At 36.8% G+C, this 18,247-nt stretch overlaps 1 protein-coding gene across 1 annotated transcript in view; it reads left to right on the forward strand.

Moving 5' to 3' along the window:
- The window catches only part of rbm33a (RNA binding motif protein 33a), a 59,985-nt gene that overhangs the window by 13,532 nt on the left and 28,206 nt on the right, over positions 1-18,247 (forward strand). The window contains 7 exon segments of the mRNA XM_048184781.1: positions 1,868-2,138; positions 9,061-9,180; positions 9,280-9,466; positions 10,133-10,283; positions 10,285-10,414; positions 15,346-15,667; positions 16,207-16,268. Of these exon segments, the coding sequence (XP_048040738.1) occupies positions 1,868-2,138; positions 9,061-9,180; positions 9,280-9,466; positions 10,133-10,283; positions 10,285-10,414; positions 15,346-15,667; positions 16,207-16,268 (1,243 nt within the window).

The raw sequence follows: 18,247 nt of genomic DNA on the forward strand, positions 1-18,247 counted from the left end.
AAGGTTTTTCACCTTGGGAGAATGCATATTCTCATTGTCATGTTGAAAAAATGTCCAACAATGCAGGGAATGAGGGTAATAAGGGTAACATATTCTGTTTCAAGTTTGTGTAATAAATTACACAGTGGTGTGGGAATTCATGACAGCATTGATAAATCACAACTCCCTCACACCTCCAGCACTCATACATCCCTATATAAGAGCTTTACTACCACTGAACTTTACTGTGGGAACCAGGCACTTCTCACTGTACTCCTCCTCTAGCAACACAATAACATTTTGGATCCTGTTAGATCCAAAATGATTGATTTGGTCTCATGAGACCAGAGTATTGATTTCCAGAATCTATATTTTGTAAATATGGGCTTTGGAAATGGCTAACTGACTTTATTGTGCTTTGGCTACATTGGGTAGTTCCAGTGAGAACAACAACCATGCATGTCATTTCTGCAGGCTGCATCTTACTCTGTGAGATATACAGTCACTCTCTTCATAGCTTTTGCTGGCTTTGTCTAACAAAAAAAATCCCTCATCACTAAATGAAAGCTTAAAATGAAGGCCTGATTATTTCAGGGGCCTTGTCACAAGTTCATTGTTTTTGAATTTCTGTTTTACTTTTGCTATATTTTCACACTTAAAACAATGATTTGGTAATCCTCTTGTGCCACTGTCCTCTTTTGTGCTAAGAAATCAGTCTCCTGACAGTTCTCTCCCAAGTGGTTCCATTGTTGTCAGCATTAATTCTGAGAATGATTCAGTGGGCTATATAACACTTTTAATTGTCAACAAATTACTTCTCTTTAAATGTTTTAGTTCAACATACTTACTTGTTGATCAAACATTGCCTTAAATTTTTTTTTATTTTATTTAGTAACTTTTAGGAGGGTGTACTCATTTTTGCTATACAACATTTTATCACCTTGATAAGAAAATCTTATTTTTCTGAGTAATTTTGACAAGCTTCTTTTGTAATTGATTAAGCAGACTTGCTGGAACATTATATCTCTAAAGAACCCTAACATGTCTTCTAAGTAATTGAGTAATTGCTGACTTTCAGAAGTTTCAGAAGGGGTGTACTCATTTATGCTGTGCACTGTATATCCCAAAAAGTGACTGTGAATGCAGCCATAGTAAACAACATTCCTAATTAGGCCTACACTGCATAAACCATATCTTTTGTGATCTAATTGATCTAATTTGAACTAAGACCTAATCCTGGCTTAATCTAAGCCCTGTTTGTGAAACCAGGCCTTTAATTGGCAAAGTGTTTGATGTAAAACATGTTTGTAAAAAAGAAACGGGCAAATATAACATTATGCTGATCTTCTAAACTGATAAAATGAAGTTTATTTTAAGTCATGACAGTTGAAGCCACCACTTAATAAATCTGTTCTGATGTTTTTTTATTATGATGAATGATGGAATAGTCTGCAGTATAGTCCAAAATAGCCTATATTACAAGTTGTATAGAAAAATGTTAGCTCGCAATTAATATAGAATGCACCATTACCTATGCTGTTCACTTTTCAATTTTGGGGTCAAAATGGTCTTCACCCAGTAATTTATGCAAAGCTTCAGTGCTCTAAAATCAATAGAGCAGTTCATCCATAACATTATTAAAGATGACATTGAACTAACTTTGACACCTTCTGCTTTAATCAAATGGCTTTCTTTTTTGCAATAAAAATGAGTTGTGTTAAATAACAATTTTAGGTGACATGCTTAAATTCAGTCTCTAATCTGGTAATTGTGGTAACTCAAGGGCACTTGAGTGAAAATCAAAATGCAAAAAGCAAAATGAAAATCTACAAATGTATTACTTTATTGTCCAGTGCTTAACATATTTGTCTTTGTGTCTGTGATCCAGTGGTCAGGCTGTGAGTTTAAATGCAACACTGGGTCTGGGCACCTCTGGTCATCTTCAAGATGAAGACCCTGATGAAGGTGGATATACTGATAATGCCTATGAAGTGACAGAGGGGTGCCAAGCGGGTTTCTCTCAGGCTGGGGAGTATGAGGCAGATGATTACCAAGTAGAGGAGGAAGGGTTGGAATACACAGGAGACCAGAATTGTGATGAATATCAAGATGAAGTTCTGGACCTACAGATCGACGAGCCACTGGATGACGAATTTCAAGTAAGTAACGCTTTCTCTTGCTATCTCTATTGCTTACACTCTCCTTAATCCCCCACCACATTTCCTCCACATCTTCAGCCTGACAACTCATGCTTTGTGACCCTCGGGCCTCAAGGTTTTGTTCAGGGTGAGACTCTTTTCACAGTCTTTGTTCAGCAGATGTCCTGCCAATCCATGCTGGTTAATGGGTAGGGCTCCCAGACAGGATCTGATAAAGTTGGCTGTAGGTGAAAAGATTATTGACCTTTTTTAAAGTGGTCTTTAGCAAGCATGACACAGTGGCATGATTGATGAGTTGTGTCTTTTCTGTACATGTTTATTTATTTATTTACTGAGATCTTAAAGAGACAGTTCACTTAAAAAAGAGAAGTCATTATTGACTCGCCACGCATGACGTTCCAAACCCATATGTTCATAAATCATTCAGATCAGTTTTTAAACTTCTACTGTTTTTAAAATCCTACTTAAATGAACAATTCCTTTTATTAATCAGACATCAAAAAAGTTAGTAAGATGTAATAAGGAAAAACAAAGCCGTACGTATTCTTAATTCAAACCCAAGTGATGGTGTCTTCAGAAGACTGGACGCTGTCCAACCAGATTGGATAGAGGTCAATAGATTGGCCCAATCTATTAAACATGGGTCTGGGACACCTGATAACGTATCTTAAGTCAAATGTAGGTGTTTTTTTTGTTTGTTTGTTTGTTTGTTTTTAAGGAATTTTCTACAAGTGCTACTTCTATTCTAAGGTATGCCAAGGAGAATCTTAGTTTCTGCTTTTTTGAGGTTTGGAGGCTGGGATATTCGCCTTAATTTATGTTTTGATTTGTACTGAAGAAATAAATGCAAAAAACAAAACAACACTCACTTGAATGTGTAGTAAACTGACTTGCTTTGCTAAAACATAATCGGGACCGCAGGAGACATGGAAAAGTATTTTTCTGTGAATACAAAGGTGAAAAGCTACCTTTGCCAGCTTTTTTGCACTCTTGAAAAATATTGCCATTGCTTAAAATCAGCTTTAAATTCTGTTTTCTTTGACCACATGATATCTCTGTTTACAAGGTCGGTTAGCTGCTGGGGCTTAGCATCTTTGTGTTTACTGTTATCCAGAGTTAATGTGTGGAACGGTTTAAAGGATTAAGCATTTTCCCTGTAAGTGGTCAGTTCATGTGCTGTGTGCAAGATACATGTCATAGTCATTTTGGTCTGACTTTCTGTTATGCTCAGTATAGAGTTCTTCAGATTTGCCTTCTGTCACCCAGCAATTCTTTATTGTCCTCTGTAGAGAACATTTGCTTATAATGAATTTCTCTTACATCATACCACAGTTTTAAGTCGTAATGTATCTTAAAGTCTTTATGACCTTATCAGAAATACCAGATGATAGGGGTTTAGCCATGACAACTTGGTTTTTGTGATGTCTGATATCACAATTTTGCAGATTTATTGAAACAAGAGTAACACTTTATATATTATGTGTAATTATCACTTGTATTTGATTAAAATAAACAAACACCTTAGGAAAAATGTAGTTGTTTCCAAGCAGGATATTATTTTCTTTTACATGATAGACATTGATGTCTTGCCTTTAATCTGGAGGAGACATCATAACCCAATGCATGAGTTTTTCTCTCTCTCTTTTGGAGACATGCTACAGGTGAATAGGCCAACTTTGCCAAGTAGTTTGTGTTTTTATTAATGTAGTATTTTTTTGGTTGAAATTTTTTTAGCAAGCTGAGAATTTTTTTTTTTTTTTTTGCAAAAAATGCAGGAAACATCACATTTATTTGTGTTTACTGGTATATGTACTAGGGGTATAACTTCAAATTACTCAGGTTACTTCAGGGTCACGGTTTCGGTACAGTTCAGTATGTGCTATGTTCAGGAAAAATAAGGACTACTGTCAAATAAAAATAAAGAAAATAAGAACAAAATCAAATTACAAGCAATGGCAACAAAAAATACTATAGAGCAAAGATACAAATAAAATAATTTTTAATAAAATAATTTAATAAAAATTTTTTAGGTAGCTCTAACTGGTACAGAAATTGAATAAAGTAATATTAAATAACTGCTTATAATCATCACTGTATAAATTAAATAAAGATGAATCCTTATTAAAGTAACAAAAGTTATTTAGTCAAGAGCATTGAGTGATTTCTTTGTCTTTTGTTTGATTTAACAATTAAAACACAGACAGCAGTTGCTATATTAGGCTGCTGTCACTTTAAGACAATGCACAGATACATTGGCTGTTTCTCAATTTCAAGAACACAGAGAATGGACTTGTGTTCTCGTGGAGTCCGGTCTTGCCAGGCGACCTTGAAAGAATGAACTGGGAAGGATGCGAGGACACAGTCTCAGCATATTATAAGTAGCGGCTAATGCACAATAAATGCAACATAACATCACAAACAAATGTCACAGCCTATTTAAATATTATTATCATCATATTATTATAGACTTTTCATAAAATTTTATATGTTTTTATTTCACCGCGTGTATTTATGAAAATGAGTAGTCTTTGTGTTACATGCTTTGTCAATGTTAAAGGTCCCGTTCTTTGTGATCCCATGTTTCAAACTTTAGTTAGTGTGTAATGTTGTTGTTAGAGTATAAATAAAATCTGTAAAATTTTAAAGCTCAAAGTTCAATGCCAAGCGAGATATTTTATTTAACAGAAGTCGCCTACATCGAACGGCCAGTTTGGACTACATCCCTCTACTTCCTTCTTTAATGACATCACTAAAACAGTTTTTTGACTAACCTCCGCCCACAGGAATACACAAGAGTTGCGTTTGTAGAGTGTGTTTGTCGCCATGTCGTCGAAACGCTGTTATTTTCATCCCGCAGTCCAATCACCGGGTCTGATTCCGGCTCAAATTGATAGGGTAAAATTAAAGACATGTTTACAATAACACTGAGCGCGTGCATCTCCACGTTATGATAAGAGGCGTGACCTTTCCGGGCAAGGAGCGCTAAGCTGCTGTCGAATCACAACACAGGAACCGCTGGCACAATCAGAACTCGTTACGTATTTCTGAAGGAGGGACTTCATAGAACAAGGAAGTCATCAGCCCGTTTTTATGACAGTGGAAACAGCGGTATACAGATAAGTAAATTATGTGAAAAATACTGTGTTTTTTTTTACACGCGAAACATGAACACATGTTATATTGCACACTGTAAACACAATCAAAGCTTCAAAAAACCACGAAAAATGGGACCTTTAAGATGATTTTTTATGTCAATAAAAATACTCCAGACTTTCTTCAGGTTATCACTTTATTAAAATTAAGCAAAACAAACGGACAAATGTTTACCTTCACGAGCCGTCACGTATTTGCGAGCTTGTAGCGGGAATCTCATAAGTGAGAACGAGAACTTTAAAGCTTGCAGGCTTCCGTATGTCGACCGCCCGCAGCATCTTCTGGGATTTTTTTAACGGTTCAATTCTCTCAAGTCTGTATTCGATGCATCCTCAATATCAAGAACACATCCGGGTACTTTCATGCGTCCTCTGTTCTTGCGTTCTTGAGAATTGGAACTGATCTTCAACCAAGAACACAAGATCGCTTAAGAACACATATTGTGAAACAGCCATTGTCTTTCTCGACTCTGAGGTTTTTGTTTTTAAACAAGAACCGTTACAATCCTAGTATGTACAAATGTTCAGTGATTTTTATTTATTTTCCAAAATTTTTATTTCAGTGTTCAGGGACCTAAATAAAATAGACCAGAACTTCAGGGTTAGTCACTTTACACAAAGACACAGAAAAAATCCTGCAGGAGTCGAGGCTCATCAGACTGCTCCTTTTGTTCTGTCTTTCATTGACCTTTAATGCTGGACAGATGTCGTTGATCATTCTGCCTGTCCAGGTGATCGCTTGATCACCGGTGTCCAGGACTTTGCTGACAGGTGCACACAGGGCTTGCCCTCACATCACATTTTGCAAGTTTTGTCTGTTCAGTGCGAGTTTCTTTATATTTCTGTGCATTATTATAAAGTCTTATTGTTACTGTTGAGATCTGGATTCACTGTAGAAAAATACCCTGGAGATTTTTGTAATAGAAGCATACAGCACACATTTTCTCAAGGATATGAGTTAAAAACACTGTCTCTTCAAATACAAGTTTGCTTGAGCACTGTTGACTTTCCATAACAGTGAAATTTATGTTGTCCAGAGATATTATAAAAGGTGCCTTGCAAGAATAATTGCTATTGAATCATGTGCTAGTGCCTGAAAGGGAAAAGTTAGTCACTGACTGTACTCTAATATATGTACATTGCTATAAGTAAGAAATGCTGCTTTTTGTTATTTATGTTGCTTAGATGTGAGAGCAGTAAAGAAACAGTTTTACGAAAAGGTGGAGTAAAGGACATGCCACAAATAAGAGGAGATGAATTTATACAAATATCCAATTAGCCTGATAGGTTAGTTTATACACGCATTTACACTTACTCTACATGTATTTACAATCATCTTTATTGTAATTACGTGTTAAATTAAATGTTAAATGTCAAAATATTTCAGTCATAAAAATGTAATGTTCAATTATTCACTTAATAGGCTTAAATTATTATTATAATTATTATTAACAGTTTATCAAGTGAAAGAAATTACATTCAATTTGTTTTATTATACAATATATAGGTAGCTACATGTTTTAAATTAATATCGTTCATAAGTACTTAGTATAATCATTAACTGATAGTTGATAGACACCTGGGGCCGTATTCACAAAACATTTTATCTTGCCACTAAGAGTTCTCCTAAAGAGCAGTAAAAGTTCTTGGCTAAAAGTTTTCTCTTAACCTATTCACAAAGCTGCTGAGACAAACTTTTACTAAGGAATAGACAGAAGTCTTAAGCTAAGAGTAAGGGTGGGGTTGACCTTGTTGCTATGGATGATGTCAACACGCTTAGCCCACAGTGATTGGCTGATGGGAGAGGACTCTCTGTCAGCGATTTAATCAAAGAAATATTGTAGAATGAGGTATCATTTTGCCATATTCAAATAAAGATTTTAAAATGTAGGCTAATTGTCACTAATTAAACAAGTATATGTTCAGCTAATTGACAGCATCTTACATGTCTGCATTTCAAGCGACAAATTGTTTTATTAAAAAAATGGGAGTACGTTCAAATAGTCTATCTAATATATGTGGGTCCTGATAATGCCAAATGTCTTATGTCACCAGTAAAAAGCGGCCTACATTATTTTAAATATCTAGTCAGTGACAGAGTGCAAGCATATTTGTCTAAAATAAATCTGTTTCAGCATCAGAATCATGAATATTTTTATTCTGGTGTCATTGTCCTGTACATTGGGTTACCAGCACCAAATCCAAGCCTATTCGTTTCCACCCCCAATGTAATACAAAATTTAGTGTTTTAATCAACAGTACATTTTTGTTAACCTTTTACCATATGTCTTGGAGTATTGCAATAATTATATTATATTGTGAGTTCAGTATTGTGATATTTATCGAGTCGTGACCTGAGGGTATCGGTACACCCCTAGTAATTGCGCTAGACGGACGTGCAGCACAGTGCAGCTGGAGTCAGATTCACGTGAGTAAGGATAGATGACTGACAAGACGACGGCGGAATATTTGGAGCACAACAGAATGAATGTCATTGACAAATATCTTATAAAGATCTTGATAAGAAATTGGTCAGTACCGATGTTCCCTAATTAAAAAGCAAAAGTAATGCTTCAAATATACTATGTTATCGGTAATACCAATGTTGTCGCATGTTTATATACTGGTGTGAAAATTTCCTCACTGTGACATCCCTAGGCTTCGGACAGGGAATCCATCTTTGGTTTTAATTTTTTTGTCCTTGACTATTAGACCTTGCCACGACAGACATTTTGACTGAGTTTTGCATTTGATAGTGTACACTGTGCAGGTACCTAATCACATCAGTAATACATATATTGTTAGTTGCATTATTGTATACTAGATGTTTTACCAGTGTTGTCATGACAATTTCTCTGCGGGGATGGAATTCCAAGGTACTGGTACAATGAAGTAATTTTTAATTTGTAAAGTATTTAGTTCACTACAATATCCAAAATAGTCTATACAGCGTGTATATCAGAATTTTCAGATTCCCACAGTCAAAGTAAAATCTCAATTTAAAGAGTGAAATGTGGACTAAAGCAGAGGGAAATGGGCTAGAGGACCTGTAGGCTATAACAGGTGAACAGAAATCTGTAGGAATAGCAGGGAAGGGAGACAGTAGGTTCAGCAGGGTAGTCAACACAAGTGGTGTGCGCCCATCTTTCCAGATGCTTTTGTACATTCTGTGCTCGAGCGTGTGTGAGAATTTGCTTTAAAATCAGATGATGATATTTTCCCTGTCAGTGAGCTATGTGTGTGCTCGAGCTTTCTTTGTGTCTGTCTGTTTGTGTGTGTGTATGTGTGTATAAAGACAACAGTCAATGATATTTTCACCACCACTGAGCCGTGTGCGTGTTTATCTCCCATTCTCTGTGTATCATGTCAAACATTTACATCTCATTGAATTTCAAATATCAGCAGGAATGGTAATAGGGCATAGTAATGAGACTGGGCTCCCACTGTTATGCTAATTTAGGAAGACTCCCCTTCAGCGCCCCCTTCCCTCCCCTCCCCAACTTCAGAGTGCTGCACTGGGCCTTTCTGGCCTCTCTCTCAGCTGTGGCATTAACATTTTCATTCAAAAGTGATTTTGCTTCATTCTAATATTTTATCTTCATCAGTGTCGTTTTTGGCATTTAACAGGTTCTGGTAGTGCCGACCTATGACACGCTCCAGAACAGGTGTTTCAAATAATACGTGATATACAAGAGATCAGTTTAGCCCAGATGTTCAAGTCATGCTTGAATTTTCATTGAACTGAGTAAATATTTGTTTGTTCTTCGCAGGTGGATGAATACCCGACTGAGTATAGTGAAGAGCAGACTGACCAACAGGAAGTGGCTGTGGAGGAGCATGAAGATGAAACTGAGGAGCAGGAAAGCTCTCAGGTCACTGAATTAGAGGAGGTAAAGAATGACTGCTTCAGACGGTTTGTGCACTTTCATGAAGGTACTTAAAATCACATTGGCGTGAGTCTGATTAATTATGTGTGCTGTATGCTTCAGGTGGAGAATGAAAATGATCCAGATGCTGAGCCAGAGCAGGATGCAAATGTAAAGGAGGAGTCTGATGAGGAAGAGGAAGATGTCGAAGAGTCTAGACGTCTGCGATTTAAGACAGAGCGGAAAGATGACACGGTGGTCAGGCTGTCTGATGCTGCCAGTAAAAGAAGGAACATCCCAGAAACATTAGGTTAGGAATTAACATGAAACACCTTTTGTACTGTTACAGGTTTAGAAATATCATATGGTCTTGTTTTGAGTCACCTGACTGTCATTTTAGATTCTACAGTTCATTCTACAGGTCTGAGTGACTAGTTGTCCATATGATTAGGCCATCAAGGCCTATCCCTAAACTTAACTATGTCTTCCTTTAAGTCAGTAAGGCAAACCTTCTGGATTAACATGACATAATTAATATTCATGAGCAAAGCCTACATAGTTATACAGTCTTACCAAAATATTTTTGTTCATCAGGTGTTTGTAAGGTGTCAGGTTAACTGAAAATATTAACTTGACAGTAGTTATCTGATGTCTCTTTGTATATCTTGTGTTTCTGAAAGAATTCTTAATTGTTTTTTGTTTGTTTGTTTTATATTGTGACAGTACCGTTCCAGACTTAAGTTAAAGTACATTTGGGACAGTTTTTATATATAAAAAAAAAAAAAAATAGTCCCAAGTGCTTGTAAACAAAAATATTATTTTAATAAAATAATTTTATCATTATCTTATTTATGAGCAGTATAAAAAAAGACTAAATTGATCCTCCAAAAGAACTTTTGAAAGATGGTTTAGATGAGTTGTTTTAAACCATCTTTAACCATCTGAATTTGTTTTTTTGCTTTGTCTTTCCTTTCAGAGCTCTCTGAGGAAGCTAAAGCAGACCTGCAGGAGTTTGAGGAAAAGGAGCGTCAGAGGAAGCAGGGCCGTTTTGGTGGACGAGGGAGAGGGGGGCCAAGAACAGATGGAGGGAGGGGAGGAATGGCAGGTAGAGGTGGGATCAGGGGGAAGAGGAGGACGAGGAGTCGGTGGAAGAGGCGATTTTCCTCTATTTGGAATGGGAGGTTTCCGTGGTGATGGAGGTCAAGGGAGAATAAATGAGCAAAGGCCTCCATTGATGCAAGTGAATTTGGGAATGCAGGTAAGAAAATGACGGGTCTCTGCAATTGCACAAAATACGAATATTTCTACTGAACCTGTTCATCAAGTCATGTACACACAATATTGGATCACACACTAATTTTTACTATCAGGAGACAATTCCTTAAAATGTTCATCTTGTCAGAATCCACTGTTCATTGAACATATTTTGCTGGACTGTAATAATTCTACTCCTATAAGAAACTTGTTGTATTTTTATGATACTATTATTTTGTTTTAGTTTTAATTTGTTGAAGGTTTTTAACCAAGTATATCCAAATTTAGTCTTAAAGAGTTAGTTCACCCAAAAATTACATTTCTGTCATTAATTACTCACCCTCATGTCGTTCCAAACCGTAAGACCTTTGTTCATCTTCGGAACAGATGATGCAGATGATGTAAAACAGAAAGCTTAACTCATTCACGTGCAGCAATATGACACAAGGGTTTTATTTATTTATTTATTTTTTAAGTTTACATGGGAATGTTGTACAACTCCCCATGTTAACAAACTTTCAAGACTATCAAGATTATAAATGACCAACTTATTAAAACACATTTATAGTTGTCTTTGCAGGGCTTAAAGTTTTCCGGCACCATGCCGGATCTTCCGGCGTCCGGCATTTGGCTGCGGGAAAAAAATATAGTCCTACATTTGTCTTGACTTGCTATTGCGCTTCATTTCATTCATACATTGCACTCATTAATTTATCATATAGTACAATGTTTTAAGCATTTAAGTAGGCATTGAATAGTAGAAAGTGTGTATGATGATGTAGTGTTTTAGTTGATAGCAGCCAAAGCTGATTTCTGAGAGACGCAAGAGAAACGCGGCTATTTGATTTACGAACGCGCTGCTCATTTCATAGTTTTCAACCATTTGTGTTACATATCGTCTATCATCTCGCAAGGTTTAAAACATTTAAATACATATCAAATAGTATAAAATGTTTATGATGCAGTATTTTATACAAAGCTCTGATTTCTGAGAGACACAAACGGCACGGCTATTTGATTTGCGTTGCAGGTTTGCACTCATTCACTTCACACACATATTAGCCTATTGCGTAATAATTTTAGAGATTTATGTAATTTTGTGCTATCCCTCGGCTTAACTGTTATTCATCATACGCAAGGAGTGACTGACTACTTTACCATACACTGTAGTGAGACCATATGGACGTCTCTCGAGCTGTCGCAATCTTTCCAGGGCTGGCGCCAGGACACACAAACTATATATATAATATTATATACTATATTAAGGTGACCTTTATTTTAAATCCCCCCGCAGTGTTATTAACGAACCAAACATAAACACCATACTATGGACAGAAATCCAGATGAGCCCAGAATATGAACGCAACACATTTAATTAAGTGTTTTCCTCCCATAAAAAAGACAGTGCCATTAAAAGATCAAACTTAGTAAACACTATATTAAAGCATAATATACAGAAAAATTGGTTTGTGCCGAATTTGATCTTTTAATATCACTTATGCTAGGCTACATTAAGCGGCGTTAAACGTTTTCTAACAGTTTTCTATATGAGGAAAACGCTCGTGAATTTAAACGAGTTGCGTTAAAATTCTGGGCTCAACTGCTTTTCTCTAGGCTACTTTATTAGAATGGATTAGTATGGATGTTTAGTGAGCCAGTACTGCATCTTCACGAAAGTTTATCATTTGCGCATTTTAAGCCTTGCCAATTTAAACATTCAAGCACAAGAAGAAACGACAAAGAACTCAGGCTTGCTGCATGTTAAGTTTAATGTGCGCATACATCCGAAGCACACGGAATGCCACGTCTCAGACGGTGTGCGAATACTAACTTGAGTTCTCTTTCATGTCTTCTTGCACTTAGAAGGACAAACTGACACAAAATTGCCAACATGCCTGTCTTAGCGAGTATCCTTGTAAACAGTCAGTTATGGCTTAAGTGAAAGTAAACCGATGAGAAAGACAACGCCTGTGCACAGAATCAGTGTATTGGATCCATGCATTGTCTTAAAGTGACAGCAGCCTAATATACCTTAAATTTTGTAACTTTATTCAATTCAAAAATGCCTGAAAACTACTGTTAGACCTACCTGAAAAACCTTAAAAGCACCGTTTCATTTGTATCCCTGCTCTATTGAATTTGTGTTATTGCTTGAAGTTTGATTTGTTCATATTTTATTTATTTTTATTTAACAGTAGTAATTTTTCCCCTCAACATGGCACACGTATTGAAACTGAACATAAAAAAAACTGATACAAACCAAACCATGAGTAATTTGAATCGTTACTCCCCTATTGACCAGTGACCATTGAGATGCTTCTCACAAGGAAGTACTGATAAGCAATTGTCCTGTTTACCTCTGATCTAAACCTTTCCCTCAGCAAATAGCATGTATGCTGATTGTTATCCATGGTGATTCTGTGCCAAGGGGTTTCCTGGGCTTCTCCTACATTTAATTGACTAACAAAAATAAAAGAGTGGTGGTAGAATTGTCTGTGCAATTGTAAAGCCCCGAAGGAACAAAGACACATTTGGAAGGTAAAATTTTTGAGTCAGCTAGTAAGACAATGCTTTTAAACTCTGCTGTTGTCATGACATTCAGTGCGTGCAAATGAATTGGCAATCTGCATTTGTTTCCCTGCAATTTCTGTGATTCCTGTGGAAATGCATTTAAGCCACGTCTCAGAGAAAAATCCTTTGAATGCACTTTTTCTGTGGCACGTTTACAGTGTGAAGAATGCTGTAGTTGTCTGATCTGACAACCCTCCATATTTTGGTGGTATTCCTTTTTTTTCAGGGGTGGACAAGTATTAAAGGCACAATATGTAAGATTTTTGAATTAAAATATTTTAAAAAACAGGTGTTTCCAAGAATGTTTCAATCCAGAGAAATAAGCACTTTTTAACCAGGACACGGACCGTGTCCGTGCGTCGCCTATCAGTGACATCATGTCTGTGTTACCCTCGATTTCCGGTTTTATTTTGTACAAACCATGGAAACACCAAAGACGCTTTAATATATTACATGTTTTATTATACAAGGGAATCACTGTTTGGTTACATTTATAGACAAAAAATAATTGTTATATAGCTCAACACGTTTAGTCTTATTGTTTGAATCTTGTTTTCTTGATTTTCCACGAGTACCATGCTTTTACCATGCCTCAAAGAAAAACACAATTTTTTCAAAGTGGCTACCGTGCTCAATCTCGGCGTCATCAATCTATGCTTTTGTTTTGAATAGGTGACCTCTAGCGGTGAAAATTTACATAGTGTGCCTTTAATGTTCAGCCCTGCTTTCTCAGAATTTGACAGCAGCCACTTAAATGGTTGGATTCACATTGTAATTCAGAATTTATTTATTTATTTTTTGCATATTTTTAAGCAAAAAACCTTTCCAGTTTTAAGAACCTCTCAAGACCACCGATTTCTGTTACATTGCTTCTGTTCAAAATACTTAAGATGGAAGAACAGACCCTGTGTGACCAGCTCAAAGTCAGTTGTCACAGCACTTGTATGTGCCATACATGTTTGTCATGACTCATGATAAAAACAATAACCTTTTATCCTTTGTATAAATGATAAAGTTTTATTGAATTGTCCTAGCAGAATCTAGATCAGTTTATTAAAAAACATTATTGAGAGTATTAAAGCTCTGTTTAAAGGTAGGGTAGGCAGTTTCATAGAGGCTAGCAATTGTAATCTAGTTTTGCTGAAAGCTGAAAATTCTGCTTTGCTGTCACAGGAATAAATTACATTGTAAAATTTTAAAATAGAAAAAAGTTCTTTTAAATTCTAATATTTCACAATATTGTACTTTATGAAAAAGTAAAGGCTTCATTAGTGAGCATAAGAGACTTCTTTCAAAATCATTAAATCTTACTGACCTCAAACTATAGTGTATAAACAATAAAATTGTTTACAGCAGTTGGACACTTTAGTAGTGACACAGCTATTCTGTTTGCAAACACAAATTTTAACTTGATGGTCAAGCAGACCTCTTGCAATTGGGTTGTTCCTTTTGAGGCTATTAAAGAAGTTTTAGATTATTGTGCATTGACTTGTGTCTTGTCTCACCCTTGTGGACTGGAGTCAGTTTGCTTTTCAGTAAAAGTCAATTATCACTGTTCTCACTCCCCCTCTTATCCATGTTGATATATGGATTATGGCAAATAACTTGGCGGGAGTCCATTGAGGAAGCATTACACCAAATTAAATTTGTACTTTGCTGAAGGATTTAGATTCCTGCGCTTATTTTATTATTAAATATCTGTCGAGGGTGTAATCCCTTTGCGCTTGAGCTGTTCGTTCGAACGTTCATGCTGCACCTTTTTCTTTTTTTTTTTAAAGCTGATTTTCTTTTATTGAGAAGGAAAGCCTTTTCAGGCTTTTGACACAACTTGTCATTCCTCGACATTGATGTGTTCTTTTACGTTATGCTTCAGACAGTGGTATATAGAGCACTGCTGTAATGTTTTAATTGAATTCCCTTCCACTCCTGTCTACGAGTTGTCATTTAAAGTACAAGTTGTCTTCATCTAATGATGAGTTAATAAATATATTGTGCTTACATGTGCAAGCCTTTCTGAAATAGACTGCAATACATAATCTGTGAGTTTGGGTAGTCAATCCTTCACTTATCATTTCAAAAATGCTGTCCTTTAGCATAAATCAACAAGGACACAGAGGCACAGTCTATGTTTTTTGAGGGAGTACTTTTAGCATTTTGTATTCCTCTTAAACTCCTCATTTAATTCAGATTCAGTCACATGACTCTTATGATTGATTACTTGATTAAAGGGGTCGTCTTGAGACCCAAGGTCACAACTCTACAAGATAATGATTTTTGGGGGGTGAAAGAGAGAAGGCTTAGGTTATTGATTGAAGGTCTTTCTGTTTCTCTTTTTTTCCCCTTTTTTTTTTTTTTTTTAAACAGCAGCTCAGAATGACGACTCCGCTCCAGCATCACCACCATCAGTCACGTCTGCCTGGTGCGAGGGGCGGTGGAGGTCCAGGGCTATTCCCAGATCCGGGTGCCCCAATTCCTCAGCAGCCGCTGCAGCTGTTGATGCCACACCTGTCCCACCGTTCCCCAGGGCCCAGAACACAACACGACACACACGGACTGCGCTTGTTGAGCTCACCACCGCGGCACTCAAACGCACATCCCAACCAACACCAGCAGCATCAACAGCACCACCCCAAGAACATTCACATTAACCCACACTTCAGAGGACCCTCCTCCTCACCTGTGCAAGGTACGACCCTAGAGACAAAACCAGCAACCTGATATTCATATATTTGGGTGGATGGAAGCTGTTTTGAGCATCTGCTGTAAGATGTGTTTAACATTGTAAAGTACTTATTCCATGTTCATTTTTAGGCTTTGCACTTTTGGCTTATGCTTACTCCAAATTTTCACTCTGGTCCTTTTAAGAGAAACACACACACACACACCACCTCTTTGGTATGGCCTTCACTCTGTAGGCAGCCCATCAGCATTAAACCATCTTTCTGAATTGCACACATCTGTGGAGGTGAAATGATTCACAGTGAAATTACTCCTTTTGACTGTCAGTTTATCTCATTAGGTGGCCCAGTCTGCTCGAGAGAGAGATGCACAGTTTAATCAGCAGAACAGCCCTCTCTCTGTGACCAGCTGTGACAAACCATGGTTTAGACACATAGCAAGAAGAGACTTTTATGGAGTCTGTGTTACGCCGCCCCACTTTCTCGTTCTGCATCCCTTTTTCTGTCTCTCTGACTCGTGCTTTTTCTATTTCCATTTTAATCTCAGTTCCCTCAATGCCTCCTGTGCAGAACCAACCGAGGCCTAACATCGCTCCACAGAGACTCCCGGTAAGTAACCTCACATTGCTTTAAGTTAGAATTAAGTGATTTCGCTCTGCATAAAACTGCAGTGTGTTACGGTTGAGATATCATGGTATTTCCTGAATTTCACTGGCCCATAGTCACAGAAACCAACATTTGTCTTGCTGTGTGGAAGGCATGTCTTTAAAAATGTCCTCATATGTTGGGAAGATCTGCCAACTGAAATTGAATTGGAGACCGTGAAAACAGAGAACAGATGTAAAAGCCCTATACTGCCTGTAGAGGAGCCATCAGGCAGCTGCCCGTGCTGTGGCTAAAGTGATTACTGCTGAGCAGACCATCTCACCCCCCCAAATCTCCCCAGTTCTCCTCTCTGTCCTCACTGATATAAATACTTTGGTTTTCCCTTTTACCACTGCTGTCAAAAAGATGCATAATTCAGTGTTTCCGTATGGCAAATGGCAGTTAGAGGAGTGCTGTGCAGTGTTACATGCTACATTTTCATCTGTTTTAAACATTTTAAACATTTTTTTTTTTTTTTTATATAATTCCTATAAAAAAAGGATGACTTCAATCAAGACTACACAGATTATGCATTTAAAAATTAATATTACACCACTTGACCATTCAACTACAAAAAAAGCATATAATCATTAGTTACATCACCTTAAATATACACTTTCAAATTTATAAAAATTTGAACCTGAATTCTTGGTGGGGGAAAAGGAAAGTTAAAGTCTATGTCTGTTATTTGTCAACTAATTTGGGGACACTGTGGACACTTAAAAGGATTGGTCATCCCTAATCTTGCTGAATAGGAAAGAAGTTCTACACACACACACACATTCATGACACATTTCCAGCTGTCTGTCTCCCATAGCCAGTCTGGTACAGACAGGACACCATTTAAAATGCCAATGGCATTTTGCAGGGAGCAGCGTCCATTAGCCCTCTGGGCACCTGATTATCATACATTAGCATACGATCACATCTCATCTTACAATAGGCTGATCCACAATTTCTCGATGAATATTTACTACTTTGTGGAGTTTTTGAATATTAATCTCCATGCTACATATTTATATTGCATGTTATGTTTGATGCTGGTCATAGCAGATTTTTTTTTTTTTTTTTTGTAATCAAGCCGATAGCCTGGCTTAATTTAGCAAGTTAGTAGAAGTTTAAAGTTTCATTTTCTTTTGTAAGTAACATTTATTGCATTATAAGACATTATTCTATCTATAATATCCTATTCTTGCACCAGCATGGAGGGGTTTTGTATATATATATATATATAACATTTTTATAGAAACCACCTGTAGAGATGGTTATACAGTCAAACCAAAATTTATTCAGACACCTTGAACATTTCATTCATTAATACTAGGGCTGCTATATATCGCATATCGATATATCGCATGAGATTGTCACGCGCATTTCGTCAGTAAAGCCGGTTCCCTGATTACCGCTAAATCGCCATCACCTGCTTTCAAATGGAGCGGCATTTAATAGACAGAACCGTAGATCACTGAAAAGCCACGCAATATCGCGTTCATATCGCAGATGAATCGCCTTCGATAATGAACGCGATATTGCGTAGCTTGTCAGTGATCTATGGCTCTGTCTATTAAATGCCGCTCCATTTGAAAGCAGGTGATGGCGATTTAGCGGTAATTAAGGAACCGGCTTTTCTGACGAAATGCGCGTGACAATCTCATGCGATATATCGTGCAGCCCTAATTAATACAGTTTATTCACTATAGTTTAAAAAAAATGGTAATAAAATATGACACAATCTCAGACTTAAACTGTGTCAGAATTTTTTTTTAATCTTATGTCAGATAACACTTAAGCAAAACATGGTCAGGTCAAAGTTTTTACTGGTAGTCCACTGTATGAAGAATTTTTGGGTATAATATGTCACAGTTTACTTTATTTTGCTATCCTCACTTACATAAATGAACTATAGTGTCCTGCACCCACTAGTAAAATATAATATAAAATAT

The sequence above is a fragment of the Megalobrama amblycephala genome, linkage group LG3 (assembly GCF_018812025.1).
Source record: "Megalobrama amblycephala isolate DHTTF-2021 linkage group LG3, ASM1881202v1, whole genome shotgun sequence".
Classification (NCBI taxonomy): domain Eukaryota; kingdom Metazoa; phylum Chordata; class Actinopteri; order Cypriniformes; family Xenocyprididae; genus Megalobrama; species Megalobrama amblycephala.